Genomic DNA, 14,666 nt, shown 5'->3' with positions numbered 1-14,666 from the left:
AAACCCAGTTGATTAATAACGGTAAATGATTACCCGACACTATAACGGGTAATCATTTACCGATCGTGTTTAAAACATATAAACACGACAGTTTGGGTTTTGAAAGTTTCAAAACCCAAATTTCCCTCCCCAAATCGCACCCTCTTCAATCTCTACCAAAATCCGGTTCCACCACTTCAATCTCCCTCAAAGCTCCGTTCTAATCATCATCAAAGCTCCCTCAAAGACCCATTCCATTACATTCAAAAGGTAAGTTTTGATTTTCCATGATTCTTACATTTCAAGTTTGAATTAGGTGAATGATTGAACACTAGGGTAGTTGATTGATGATTAAAGGTAGGTTTTGTTGTGTTTTGTTGACTAAAATTGCATGAAATGAGTATGGGGCGATTTGGGTCTGCATTGGTTCACTGTAATATCGAAAAATCATTTTCCGATATGATAATGGAAAATGATTTTCCGATATGACATTGCAGATTTTCAAATTTATTTCCAATATTTAACCATGGCATGTATTTAACTTCCAAGATTACTTTGCTGATTTGTTGAGAATTGGAAAAGATCAAGATAAATTTGAGTTTCATCTTCTTCATGTTTGGTAATTAGGAAAGTTGTTTCTTGTTTTTGTTACTAGTGCTAGTGATGATGGTTGCTTTTAAAGTTTTTGCACAATGCTTGATAGTGGATTAGTTTTTAAATTGACCTTAACACAGCTAGAAATTGTTAATCACATTCACATGCAATGTTGCTATTTTGGTACTTCAAAATAATTAGACGTTTTAGAGTCTTGATATAGAAATGACGGTTGAGTTAGAACTTACAAGTTGTCCTTTTTGTTAATTCTCTATATTTTCCTTTTGATATCGTTAGTTGCTAAATGATTGGTTGGAAATTTCCGGATTAAGTAGAAAAATGACTCAAATGATATGCTCGTATGTGAAAATGCTTTACTTATTATGACAAGTATTGTTAAATTTGTTTGTTTTGCACAGATAGCGAGAATGAAGGGCGGGAGGAAGAGATTGCGACATGCTTCTACTAGTGAGGATCCAGCGGATCGACACAAGCGCTTGCATGCTTCTACCAGGCGCGGCAACCATATTGCAGCCACTCAGGCGGTAGAGGCTTCGGCTCCGTCTCCATCTCAATCTCCATCTGCTACTCCGGCCGGGGCTCCGTCAGCTACTCCGGCTCCGTCTGCTACTCAGGATGCGGCTGAGCTGGATCCTACTCCGTTGTCTCCGATGGCTGAGTTACCTCGTCAGGAGACATCTGACGAGGAGTCTTCTTCTGAGCCTAGTGGTGAGGAGTCTTCTTTTGAGGCTAGTGGTGAGGAGGAGGAGCCTCTTATTCTTCAGGATGAGATTGATGTTGCTGATGTCGTGCCAGAGGAGCGGGCAGAGGGCGGTGTGGATGACCTCATCCAGAGGGTGGCACCGTTTCACGGGGGGGCCTGAGGATCTGTCGCTTCTTGCGCATTATCCCGACCACAAGGCTCCTTGGACGTGGCAGGCACTTCTACGCACAGACCCGCGGTACGATGACCGTCGGACACTGAGGGTGGCCACTGTTGGGGGGAAGGTATGGAACCTCCCCTATGATGGCGATTCAGAGGCCCATACACATGTGCGACAGCTGCTGCAGCAGACGGGTTTGTATCCCCTGCCTTGGTGCGGGTTACCGGAGACAGACCCACCTCTCATACTAGCCCTTGTTGAGAGATGGCATGAGGAGACGAGTAGCTTCCACATGCCGTTCGGGGAGATGACTATCACCCTAGACGACGTGTCAGCTCTTCTCCATCTTCCCACGGGGTCGAGGTTCTACACGCCGGGCAGGGGGGAGCGAGATGAGTGTGCAGCGCTCTGCTCCCAGCTCCTGGGAGGATCTGCTACTGATTATCTTGTTGAGTTTGAGGCGGCGGGTGGCCAGAATATCCGGTTCCTTACTATGAAGGCCATGTATACGTCTGCTTTGGATGGTATGTCTTAATCATTACTTTATTAAGTTGTATTAATTTTTAGCGTATTATTAATAACTGTTAACTTAATTCATTTCATTGTAGAGCACCGCCATGAGGATGCTGCTAGGATCTGGCTGGTGAACCAGCTTGGTGCCACCATCTTTGCCAGCAAGAGTGGGGGTTACCACACTACTGTCTACTGGATCGGGATGCTGGAGGACCTCGGTCGCGTGTCGGAGTACGTATGGGGTGCGATTGCGCTGGCATCGTTGTACGAACAGCTTAGTCGTGCGTCCCGCAGGAAGACCGCCCAGATCGGAGGGTTCACCTCCCTCTTGCTGTCATGGGCATATGAGTACATATCCAGCAGCGTCATTATCAGGATAAAGGTACCCGGCTACACACAGGACCAGCCTAGGGCGCAGCGGTGGTCCACGTCCCGGATCGCGCATTCCGGACTCGATGAGAGACGAGTCATGCTGGATGAGCTTACATTGGATGATATCGCATGGACCCCATTTGAGGACCATCGGGTTGTTCGACCGCGGGATCCCAGGGCCCTCTATTCCGGCTACATCAGGACACCTTACGGCCGGTCTGTGAGCCGACATCTACCAGAGAAGGTTATGCGCCAGTTTGGCTACATACAGGACATCCCTCGACACCCCTCTGAGATCCAGATGACGGGGTCCCTTGCTGAGACCGCAGATGCTGCATATGCTGAGTTTGAGCCGCACCTCCGCCCTCAAGGGATCCCTGCTACATATTCGGGAGAGGCGGTGGAGGGTTACATGAGGTGGTATAGCAGAGTGTCCCATGTGTTCATCATCCTTGAGGATAGGAGGGAGGAGCTTAGTGCCGTGGTAAGTTTGGATTCTAAACTTGTATATTATTTTTATCCATTCAATTGTGATTTTTGTTAATGACATTTTTTTTGTATATTATTTTTATGCAGTCTGCTATACGTAGGGGTGTGGAGTTGTTGTAGCAGTCACTGGAGGTTCCAGGTGCTCTTGCTCCAGGGACACAGCCACGAATCCTCACTGAGAGGGCGCTCGAACTCTTTCGACGGAGTTCCTTCGTTGGTACCCAGGGAGTTTCCTTTTCTGCTATTCGAGGAGCCGCAGCTGCGGGAGGCAGAGCTCGTGGAGGCAGAGCTCGTGGGGGCAGAGCCCGTGGAGGCAGAGCTCGTGGAGAGGGTGATCCTGGAGAGGGTGCTCGTGGAGGTAGAGCTCGTGGACCCAGAGGTCGTAGGGGGCGGGGTCGGGGAGACTGATTTTATTACTCTTGTTATGTGGGATCAATTGTTATGTATATGTTAGGACTCTTTATGTTATGTTATGACTCTTGCCTCTTTTTATTTACATGTGTTCTATTTTTAGTATTAATATTATGACTCTCTCATAATGAAAAAAACAGTAACAACGACAACATAAATAATCCAAAGCATGTAATAATCCATGCCAATAAGTTAAATGGTTACACAACCAAATTAAACATAAGCAACACAGAAAACAAAATTATTCCTCTGTGATATCGATGAAGTCATGGGCTCCGCAATCTTTTGGAAATACCTTGACTAGGTTGGGCAATGTTATATTAAGATAACAAACAGTTCCTCTAGGTGCAAACACAGCAACCTGCAAGTAAATTGCATACTTTAATCAAACCATGCTTAGTTGTCCAAAAACTGAAGCAAGTTTCATGTTTAGGTTCTAGGGGATAGACCTTTTGGAGAACGAGAACAGATCCAACAGTTATGTCATTCGCAAATTCACTGTGGGTAAAGGCCTTGCGATGGATGCTAGCATCAACAGCACCCGTGGGGTCCTAAATTTTTGAAATCGTTTGAGAAATAAATAAGAACGGTTAGAGAAGGGGGACCAAAAGCAAGGCCTTACAAAAGCAAGGACAAGACATACCTTGAGGGTAACTTTCGCATCTCCGAACCCATTGGGAGTGCAAGATTTGATAACAGCAACAACATTCTCCACCCTCTCAACGTTCGCTATCAGAGACCCCAGCGGAGTGGCAATTCCCCACTCTTGCAGGGCTGATAGCCAAGCATGTGAGTTGAAATCAGGATCGGTTTCGGTTGATTCGTGATCTAGCACACGCCTCACGATTTCCTGGGTCGGAATTAGTGGTGTGTTAGGGGTGGATCTACGGGCATACATGGCAGCCTGGATGGCGCCAGCCGGGCCAGGAATGAGAGGACGAGAGCTGCCAGAATTGTTGCTTTGACATTTGCAATGGCGGACGAATGGATTTGGGTCTTGTTCCATTGTGTAGAAAGAAGAGGCAAGACACAACAGAGATTTATAGTCCGCAAATTGGTCAAAAGATTTATGGTGTACTGGTGGATGGTAGAAGTGTGGTTGGGGCTGGTGGTTGAGAGTAATGTCAGGGTTGGTGGTGGAGAGTAATGAAAATGAAAATGACAAGACCTTGATAATGAAATTAAATGACAAATGAGCTATACTATTCAACGTACATCAAATTAACATTACCAAAAGTACACGCATGAACCTGCCAATCTACGGTGATGTCTAAATAGTTGTCATTAACAACAACCTATTGATAAGGGCCACAAAATTAAAATTACATAGAGTTTACAAATTAATATTACACAATACAAGAACACTCAATCTGTGGTGATGTCCACATAGTCTGCATGACCACTAAAAACACCAAGCCAAGCTTGGAATTGTGCAGCATACATGTCTAAACGTGGACCATATGGGTTGCACCAGTATTTGGAGGCAAGATCAGCATGCCAATCCCACTGGGGAGCAATAGTCGGCATAGGATGTCCAGGAGTTAATTGGAGCTACATTTTAGAGAATAACCATAAAATTAGATAACTTCCACATACAAAAATTAATCGACAAGCTAGTAGGCAGCTAAAATATTAGTGTATTTGGTCAAAATATACCTGTACCAATAGCTAAAACAAGATGCAAATCTGGTGGACCGGCTCCTATCAGTGGAAAGTATGTGTTACAACCCATAGAGGATAAGGATACGAGAACCAATTGGTACTTTGTGGCAACAAGGTATCCCATCTCTGGCAGTTGAAACCATTTTTCAGGGGTGGTCGGGTCACCAAGAGGAAGAGTGAGTCGTTCATGTAAGCCATCAACAACCTTTGTGCCCCACATCCTATTATACATGAACACATTGGTCTCAAGTTCTTCTATCAATGTAGCCCTAACCCAAGGCCAACCGTCCTGCCCGGCGAATGCCCCAGTGATGCAGCAATGGATCTATAGCCACAGTTACCATCATCCCCAACATTTGTAATTGTGTCAATATATGGATGGAGAAAGGCTGGAAAGTTACACATGAAATGGCTTGTATCAGACTTCTTCGCACGCTTCTTCCTCTTTGCTGGTTGTGAAGACTTCTTTTCCTCTTTAATCTTCTTGTCAGTAAGTTCAAACGCTGAAAGATCACGAGTCAAGGATCCTATTGCTCGACCCTTGGGTGGTTTGCTCTCCTTCAACTTAGGAGTGCGGTTGGACTTTATCCGAAGCTCAGGAGTACATAGTGTACTGCTTTCAGGACAATATATCGCCTGAAGCTTCCTCCTCACCATACTCTGCCCTCCAGTATCCAAAGAATGGAAATAACGTGTCAATGCCTCAACTTCTGGGTGCATCTCTCCATGGTTTAGTCCGCAAATAGCTGAGCTGCCAGTATCTGCAACAGGTACATGCTCCCAACTTAGGCTCTTCCAGAATGGATGAATGGCCTCGTACGGAATCCTCTCGTAATCTGCAAGTTCACAAACATGTCACATTGAATCACAAATATAAATAATTGGAAGTAGTTGACAGGAGAGTGGTTGACCGGTAACCTGCAAGTTGACAACCGCAAGGTAGTCCATGAGTCTCTCTCAATAAGCAATCGCATCTACCGCCGTAGGACTGCATTCTTGTCTGTTCAGCATCAATGAGTTTCAAGCATTTGTTTGACACAAATCCCCTAATATTTGTGTAGAAAGGGGTCTTGAAAATGTGATCAATTTTATTCATACTGCGCTCAAACGATGCTACTATCTCAGTGTGGCGATTGATGGTCAAACTATGCGACGCATCCCATGAAGTGGCCAGGTCACCCTTACTGTTCCGCAACATCAACTTCAAACTGGCATGTGCACCTTCAGCCCTGCAAACCAACAACGCGCATGTAAGAATTAATACTGTAATAATCTATGAAATGAAATACATATAGCAAGTCATGACATAATTTTTGTACCTGTTACTTGTTGTTGTTCCAAAATGCATCACATGATTTGTCCATGCCTTGGCAAATTTCTGCTTATGGACCAACCATGTAGTAGAACAATAAGTGGCAAATTTTAACTTGTGTTTAAGCTTGCACATGTTAAACAATTCAATCCAATGAGCTTCAAATTCTGGAACTGTTGGAGCATCTACCAATTCGGCCCACTTGTCCATAACCTCTTGAGCAAAATCATCCGTGCCAACATACTCTTTGCACTTTGCCAAAACACACTTGTTGATGTGCCACAAGCATAGTAAATGAGTAGTGGTGGGAAGGCTTTATGAAGCAGCACTCAATAAGGCAAGATCTCTGTCCGTCACAATCACTTTAGGCAACCTGGATTGGTCGGAAATTAGAGACTTCATACACTCCAATGCCCAAATGTAGTCCTATGTGCCCTCACTACCAATGTAGCAGAATGCTATTGAGTATGTTTTATCCGTGGAGGTCAGGCCAACAATCTCTAGCAAGGGTAGATTGTATTTGCTGGTCTTGTATGTGCAATCCATGATCACTACATATGGGAATGTGTTGAAAAGTTTGACGGCATTCGGATGAGCCCAAAATATATCTCTAATCACTTCCAATCCGGGTTCATTTCTTTCGAAGTGAACATACTTCTCACCGTCCAACTTCTTCAGCAAGTATTGCATCTCTGTTAGTGACCCACGAACGGATTGTCTGAACCGCTTGCAAACACCATAAATTTGTTGGATGGTAGTCAAGTTTGAAGGATCTTTTTCCTTCAAGGACGCCAAGATCTTTCTAGGTGGAACCCAAGTCTTAGCCTGATTTATCACGTCCTCCTTCGCCTCACTATTCAGTCAACCAGCGTAATTGTGGTCAAGTAGTGACCCAGCTGCGAGATGGATGTGTCTACCCTCCATCACCTTCAACCACCAACCTTTACCATCTTTCGTAGGTCGTCCTTTTAGCCTAAAAGGACAACCTGTCTTTTGTGTTGACGTTCCTTCAACAAGATCAGGATCTCTGTAGGGAATATACATACTATGCTTCTCACACCCCAGAATGACATATTCTTTTCTTCCCTTCGCACCACTATCAGACTTTGTTGTCACCAAAACAAAATTATTTGCCATAGAAATGTCGCGAATTCATTTCATAAGATCATCTTTCAAAGGGAAACGCTGTTTCAGGATAAACAAGGCATAAGGCATAAAACAAGGCATAAATAAAGCATAAACAAAACATGCAAAAATTTGTGCAATGAGTACCTGATTAGTCTGATACAAATGAGAGACATCTATAGATATAATCGGAGGTTCAACTGGTGACGGTTGCTCCTCTGGATTATCATTTTCCACTCCAGCAGCATGTATCAATTGTGATTCAGCAAAAAAAAAAGGAATCTGTCATCCCTGGAACCAAAACGGTAAATCAATATTCGACACATTAACGGCAAATCAAAATCCGATCCTATACCGGAATATCATAATCCGATCCTATAACGGAAAATCATTTACCGATATAGCTCACGATACAGCAGCCTAAATTACCAACTTAACTAACTAAACTAACTACTTAAACTAACAACTAACTACTTAAACTAACTATAAATAAAGTACCAAAAGCTAACAACACTTACCAGAAGTTTAAAGCTTTCCCTTGGTGGTGGTGGTGTTGGTGGTGGTGGTGGTGGAAATGTGGAGATGGTGGTGGTGGTGGGAAGGTGAAATGTGAGGGAGGAGTGGAGTAATGATAGAATAAGGTTGTGTGGGCGAGTTATGGGGGGCTGGTGGGGGGTTGTTCATGGAGGAGTAATGGTGGAGGGGTTGGTGGAGGGAGGAGTAATGGCGAAAAGGTGATCAAACTGGCAGAAAATAAAACGATAAATGATTTACCGACATAATAATACAATCGGTGAATGATTAACCGATATGGCTCTTCGTGTTCTGGGTAATGGTATGAAGGTGTTCATTTTGAGGAACAATAACGGTTAATGTTTTACCGATTCGTATTTTGATATCGGTAAATCATTTACCGATGAGTACTTTTGGGATAAAAAAAAAAAACCTGGGGCGCGTAGCCTAAAGGGTGGGGCGCAAAACCTAAATCCCGACTTGAACTCTTTCACTCTTCCATTGCCCACTCATTCCCTTTAACTCCATATACTTTTCGGTGATGTGCGAGCGTTTCTCGTCAGTGTTTTAGTGTCGACTTCACCGTTCAGGGAGACGGCGGTGCTGACGCGACGGCGCCATCGGTGTTTTGCCGCTCTAGGGTTTACAAATTACACCCAATCTGCAAAATAAACCAAACGCGAGAGGTATTTCTCATTCCCTGAACCAATTTCGTTTTCTATTTTTCCCGAATTATCATCCTGTATACTTTCTAGGTTGTTTCCCCCATTGCTTACAGACTTGGCTTAGTTTTTGAAAACTCACTGTATAATTGCTGCTTTGTCTCTCTAGTCCGTGTTCTTTGATTTAGATTGCAGAAATTCATTCTATTTCTTTTGCATTTTTATGCTTAGGTAGGTAGTTATCTGAATGTCTAATTCAACGGATGAGATGTTGATTGCGCCGAAGGCGAAGAGAGGGAGGAACAGTGAGAATGAGACTGAAATTGAAGACAACAAAGACAGGCTCAGTGACTTGCATGATTGTATTCTCCTTCACATTTTGTCATTTCTGAAAGCCAAATACGCAGTTCAGACATGCATGTTATCCAAAAGATGGAAGGATCTCTGGAAACGCCTTCCAAACCTTATTTTACTCTCCGCAGATTTTGACACATTCAAGTTTTTCACCAAATTCGTGTCTACCATTTTGACCCGTCGTGATGGCTCCACTGCGCTGCACGCTCTCGATTTTGAGCGTATGGGTTGCATCCAGCCTCCCCTCATCAAAAGAATTGTGAACTATGCTGTTTCGCACAATGTCCAGCAATTAGGAATCTATGTCGAATGTGACATGCAGCACCTGCTACCTTGCATTTTCACATGCCATACTTTAACATCTCTTAAGCTCATAGTTTACCCTAAAGGTTACAGTGATATCACTTTATTCCCTAAATCTCTGAATTTGCCAGCATTAACCACCTTGCATCTGGGGAATTTCACCTTTTGCTCAAACGACAACGACCGCGCCGACCCATTTTCTGCGTTTAACAGATTGAATAGTTTGATCATTGACCATTGTAAGCTAAAGGATGCACGAACTCTCTGCATATCAGGCATGGCGCTCGTCAACTTAACTCTGTGTTGTCCTACTTTGGATTTCTACACAATTGAGCTATCCACACCATGTCTTTATAGGTTCACTTGCGCAGATTTGCCCTCTCAGTACCTCTGTGGGAGCGGTCTATCTTCGGTTAAGGAAGTAAATATTGATGCAGATATTTTGTTAAGTTCTCCGGATCCTCCTCTAATTCTCCTTAGCTGGCTGCAAGATTTTGTTAATATAACATCATTGACTGTTACTACAAACACTCTTCAGGTACTACCTTAGCATGTTTTGAGGCTTTGTTTTTACTTTCTTCTTAAGATGCTGTTTTAATTTCGATTTTTTGTTAAAAATCAATTGACTTGCATTATCTAATTCACCCTCATTCTTAGGTTCTTTTCTTAGTTCCTGATATATTGAAGATTAAGCTCCCTTCATTGGCTAACTTGAAAAGACTGAAGATAAAACGGGAACCACTTTCATACATGCTGACACATGTGATGAGAGGTGTGAGGTTAAAAAAAGCAGCTACTGAGTCACGGAAAGAAGCTGCCAAGTTACGGAAAGAAGCTGACATTTTATGGAAAACAAGACGACTGCGAACTGCACCTTTCACCGATGAAATAGTGGACTTTTTGGTCCAAAATGCGCCGTCAGCAGAAGTTGAAATCATAGATTGCTTAATGTGAAGTTGGCATTCATTTTTTTAAGAAGGTAACATGTATTTGTTTTTGCATCCTTCCCCTTTTTTTGCGAGGTCTCTGTGTGTATAACTAACTGATTATCTAGGGGTTATTATGAGAGGCCCTTAGGTAGAGAAACAAATTTTGTTTAATAACATGATTGTATCCTATTTCAGCTTAAGTTCATGCTCCAAAGCTAGGATTGAGAGTGGAGTTATGCATTTGCTTGTCTTGAGATTAATTAAGGTTGATGAGAACATAAAAAGAACAAATTCATAGATGTTGAAGAAACATAGAAAATAGAATCTTAGTGCGTTTTATTTGCTAAAACATGATGTGCTAGATAGACTTAAATACTTGTTTCATGTTTGATTCTAAAAATGGTCACGAGACAAGATAAAATAGAAGATGAAGGATAAGACAGAAGTCTTAAAATCTATTAGTTAATCATTAAAAGACTTTATTCCCCCACATAACATCATCCAAAAATAAGAAAATGTTCAACTTTTTCTGCCTCTTTTTGAAAACTCTTCCTCAAGTCCACTTCTCTCCCTCAACCCTCATCAACCATCACTTCTTGAATAGTTTCCCTTTTCTCCCTCAAAATTATTTGTGCTGTGCATCAACCACCATCGCAATAGATAGAACCAAAACTTGCACTGTGACTCAGCTACTTGTACTGTGTTCTCTACTCATGGCTTGTAACATGCATTAAATTCTATGATTGAGTAGAAAATTGTATATTTTGGTCAATTTTGATATGACTGAATAGCAAAATCATCTTAACGTTTGTTATATAAAAAAAACAGCATTGTCTTTGTATTATTTTGAAGCAAGAGATTCATAACGCCTGGTATTTGCTTGCTCATAGTTGTCTTCTAAAAATGAGAAGCAAATCTTGTATTAACTTTACAAGTGAAAATACAAAAATTGAATTTGTTGGTCTTTAGGCAGCATTTACAGATTCTATATAGCTCATTCAACATCCAATATCATTAGAAATGTAAGTTTTTATCCTTGCATCCATTACTGATATGTCTCCTATTCCATACAGATCTTGATGCTATGATGTGAATGTGAGAATGGAACAAGTTACCAATTCTGAATTTGATGCATCCTAGTGTCAGTTTTGGTTGTGATCAAGTTCTATATCTATGAGTTCTTTTATGCAGACCCTTGGGACCTTTGTTGTTTTCTTTACTGTCAAATTTTTCAGCATTAAACATTCCTGTAAACTGTAAAGAGCTGGATACCTTGACCAAGTTTGCATGGTAAATTAGTCATTGCATCTGTATGCAAAGTTGTCCCCCCATTTTATGAACTTGAGCATCCGTATTGGTTTCTGCCTTCTGCCACAAGCATTATCTGCATCATTTTCTCCCTTCTTTATTTGGCAAGAATAAAAAAGATTAACAAAAAATCACCTATTGTTGTTAAGAGAAGAAAATGCACAAATGTCCTTAAAAATGTCCATGCATTAACCATCAAACTGGAAGTGTTAATTTTAGTATGGATGACGATTCCACGAAACAATAGTCTTCAAAAATCTGCAATATTTTCTTTTTCCGGGATATCAGAAATGAAGATGAATTTGTGTGCAGATATTCTGTTGCAGCACTGCATGTATTTAGTTATTGACTTATGGAAAAACTCCCGTGAACTATCAGCCTTAATACATCCTCTGCCCATCAAGATGGAAAAAGTTGTGTTCACACCCAATTTTATGTGTAAATGGAGTGGAAAAAAAGGGAGATATGAAGAGAAAAAAAAAAGAGAAAGTAAAAGATATGATAGGTGATACAATTGAACGAGAAAAAAGATGAGTTTAATTTCTTTAAGTTTTTTTACACCGTCAACCAATCAGATTTCAAGAATGTGAGAAAATCTCTCTTTTTATTTAATTTTATTAATTGATGTGACTCATCCTTAAAATCTGATTGGTTGACGGTGTAAAAAAACTTGGCTTAATTGCACTTTTGGTCCCCCACGAATGACAAATGTGCATTTTTGGTCCTAAACGTTTGAAAATAGCAGAATCAGTCCCACACGTTTGTCTCCGTTAGCGTTTTTGGTCCCTCCGTTAAAATTCTAACAAAAGTTACTTATTGCACCCTCATTTTACTATTCTCACCCCTCACTAGGACTAGAAATGCACATTTATCATTCGTGGGGGACCCATCAACCACTTCTTCTAAATGTGCATTTATAGTCCCAGTGAGGGGTGGGAATAGTAAAATGGGGTGCAATGAGTAACTTCTATTAGAATTTTAACGGAGGGGACCAAAAACGCTAACGGAGACAAACGTGTGGGACTGATTCTGCTATTTTCAAACGTTTAGGACAAAAAATGCACATTTATCATTCGTGGGGGACCAAAAATGCAATTAAGCCAAAAAAATTTATACCGTCGGTGTATCATTCTTTTTCTCAAAAAAGATATAGATAAAAATTGAAGTGTAAATTAAGTGAAAAATAATAGGAGTGTGAATAAATCAACCTCTTTCAACATATGCTCCTTTTGATTCTTCCTCTTCAATTGCTTGAAGGATCAATTTTTTTATTATATTTCAGTTTATAATTTTTTATCCTCTCCACAATATCCTTTTTTTCTTTTCTTTTGTTTAGACTTTGGAGGGAGTGAATGTAGTTTGTTTATTTATTTTGTGGTACGACCCTTTCTTTGGAAGAGGATCGAAATCATCGTATCACTGTCCTGATGGTTAGCATGAATGGTAAGAGTTAAGGGACATAAGGGTTGGAGAGAATGAAGGGCGAAGGAGGCAAGATTTAAACTCTAATGAATGAACTAATTTACTAACATTTTTTTTTTGAAAAAAAACTAATTTACTAACATTACTAACAAGTAACAACTAACATTTATTTATAAAAAAACTTAAAAATGGATTCACCCTAACCACTGCCCCTGAGATGTAGGTTACCCGATCGAAACTCATATAGTCATATTTGGAAAACTTTAGATATAAATCTTGTTATCTCAAGGCTTGTTGTAAGGCCCAAGTTTTAACGCTTTGGATAAGTGAATAAAATAAAAGAGTTTATTTGATTAAGATAAATTTGTGAAGGAAAAAGGTTCAGGAAAAGTCCAAGAATTTATCGAAAAACCGATAAGAGTTATAGCGCGACTAACATACGCTTCATCCTAGGTCAAAGGTATTAGTACATAGTTAATTTACGCTTTAGGACACGATGGAAACTAATTCCAAAAATCCTCAGAGAAATGTTAGAACTTCTCTTTTCCGTCCTTAAACAATTATTTCGATGCGAAATTCTGGAAAGTACGAACGTCAAATTCCAATTCTCGGAAGTTTGCCGAAACGGAATCCCTGATAGTTCGAGAAACCTAAGATCGACAGACGATGAAGACTTTTTCTATCCGGAAACTCAAATGAAGATTCCACCCGCGTTCTCCTATTTCTCTCGTCATTCCTAATCTTTCTTCAGAAGGAAGTTTTCTCATCCGATCATCACTGCAAAAAGTAGTTTTTCGGGATAAACCGACTTACACCGACTTATGCCGATCTTGGATCTTTTGGTTTAATTCCAAGAATCCTATTTTGAGTTCTGGAATTCTGTCGCCAGAACCTATCTTAGAATGCGCAGAGGAACGCGCAGGAAAAATCGGAATCGCAAAAAAAATCTTTTTTCCGCTTTTTCCAAAACCTATAAATAGCTTGAAAATTAGATTTTTTTGCAAAAAAAATCACCCATTCCCTCCCCCAAAAACCGTGAGCAGCTAGAGAGAAAGAGAGGATCCGGATTTTCGCGAATCTTTGCCCGTTTTCTTCACCGATCGTTGCTAATCGAAGACCTTGAGGTAGGTAAACTATATCTCACTTCTGATCGTCAGATCTGTCGACTTTTTCTATGTTTTTCTGAGCTCAAAGTTTGGAGCTTTTTGTAAAACTGTCCAAATAAGCTGATTTCAGCGTCTAAACTTCTTCCCTGCATGCTCCTGAGCGTGTTCTGCGGATTAGATTTTGTCAAATGTCGACGAAATGCCGCCGGGATCAATTTCTACCTTAAATACCCATTTTTCGGTAAAGTCGCAACCTTTAAGCTCTAATCTATCGACTTGGCTTAGTGCTAGTAGGATTTGTCGTCATAAACGTCGTTGTGGACGTCTCCATCCAATCTGTTTTTCAAAAATCCAATTTTGAAATTTTGAGCTAAAAATAATGACCAAACTACCCCTATATCAGTTTTCGATCCGAAAATTTTTCCGAGCTTAGAACCGTCTTAGTTACGGCGTATGTTAACCTAGGAACCAAGTTTGATCGAAGAAAAATCGACCCTCCCAATTAAGGAAAGTGGCCGAGAGCTATACCAAGGGGGGAGGAAATCCGACTTTTTCGAAAACTTGTCCTAACGCGTTAGATTGTCGTACCACGGAGTTGTAGTGTTCCGTGTGACCCTAGGACTTATTGTTTGCTGAGTTTCTGACTCATTGTGATTGATTTCTGTGAAATTGCTTTAAGGTTCGTTTGAGGAATTCGGAGGACTTGAGGAGGAAGATTGTGAAGGAAA

The 14,666-nt window shown here is 41.1% G+C and overlaps 2 protein-coding genes across 4 annotated transcripts; one reads left to right on the top strand and one right to left on the bottom strand.

The window, feature by feature from the left end:
* Positions 1-3,369: 3,369 nt before the first annotated feature.
* On the bottom strand, positions 3,370-4,231 carry LOC130732105 (uncharacterized). Its single transcript, XM_057584221.1, has 3 exons — positions 3,886-4,231; positions 3,692-3,793; positions 3,370-3,603 (listed from the first exon to the last, which is right to left on the bottom strand). Exons 1-3 carry the CDS (start codon positions 4,138-4,140, stop codon positions 3,484-3,486), a joined length of 477 nt encoding a protein of 158 aa, XP_057440204.1. The 5' UTR covers positions 4,141-4,231; the 3' UTR covers positions 3,370-3,483.
* A 4,120-nt stretch (positions 4,232-8,351) lies between these two features.
* LOC130718893 (F-box protein At4g22280-like) lies at positions 8,352-11,442 on the top strand. Of its 3 annotated transcripts, XM_057569542.1 has the most exons (5): positions 8,352-8,540; positions 8,748-9,448; positions 9,545-9,711; positions 9,831-10,152; positions 11,176-11,442. In XM_057569542.1, the coding sequence occupies exons 2-4, from the start codon at positions 8,764-8,766 to the stop codon at positions 10,125-10,127; spliced, it is 1,149 nt and encodes a 382-aa protein (XP_057425525.1). In that variant the 5' UTR covers positions 8,352-8,540; positions 8,748-8,763; the 3' UTR covers positions 10,128-10,152; positions 11,176-11,442. The 3 variants fall into 3 exon arrangements, with proteins under 3 accessions (XP_057425525.1, XP_057425518.1, XP_057425510.1); XM_057569535.1 differs by having other exon boundaries at positions 8,353-8,540; positions 8,752-9,711; XM_057569527.1 differs by having other exon boundaries at positions 8,353-8,540; positions 8,748-9,711.
* Positions 11,443-14,666: the final 3,224 nt, after the last annotated feature.

This window comes from Lotus japonicus, chromosome 1 (genome assembly GCF_012489685.1).
Source record: "Lotus japonicus ecotype B-129 chromosome 1, LjGifu_v1.2".
NCBI classification, from domain to species: domain Eukaryota; kingdom Viridiplantae; phylum Streptophyta; class Magnoliopsida; order Fabales; family Fabaceae; genus Lotus; species Lotus japonicus.
This window is presented reverse-complemented; position numbering and strand designations above follow the sequence as displayed.

Coding starts and splice junctions, on each gene's coding strand:
- LOC130718893 (XM_057569535.1), top strand. CDS start 8,764: ATGTCTAATTCAACGGATGAGATGTTGATTGCGCCGAAGGCGAAGAGA. Junction 9,712..9,830: donor TTACTACAAACACTCTTCAG/GTACTACCTTAG, acceptor CCTCATTCTTAG/GTTCTTTTCTTAGTTCCTGA.
- LOC130732105 (XM_057584221.1), bottom strand. CDS start 4,140: ATGTATGCCCGTAGATCCACCCCTAACACACCACTAATTCCGACCCAG. Junction 3,794..3,885: donor ATGCGAAAGTTACCCTCAAG/GTATGTCTTGTC, acceptor TCAAAAATTTAG/GACCCCACGGGTGCTGTTGA. Junction 3,604..3,691: donor CTGTTCTCGTTCTCCAAAAG/GTCTATCCCCTA, acceptor ATTTACTTGCAG/GTTGCTGTGTTTGCACCTAG.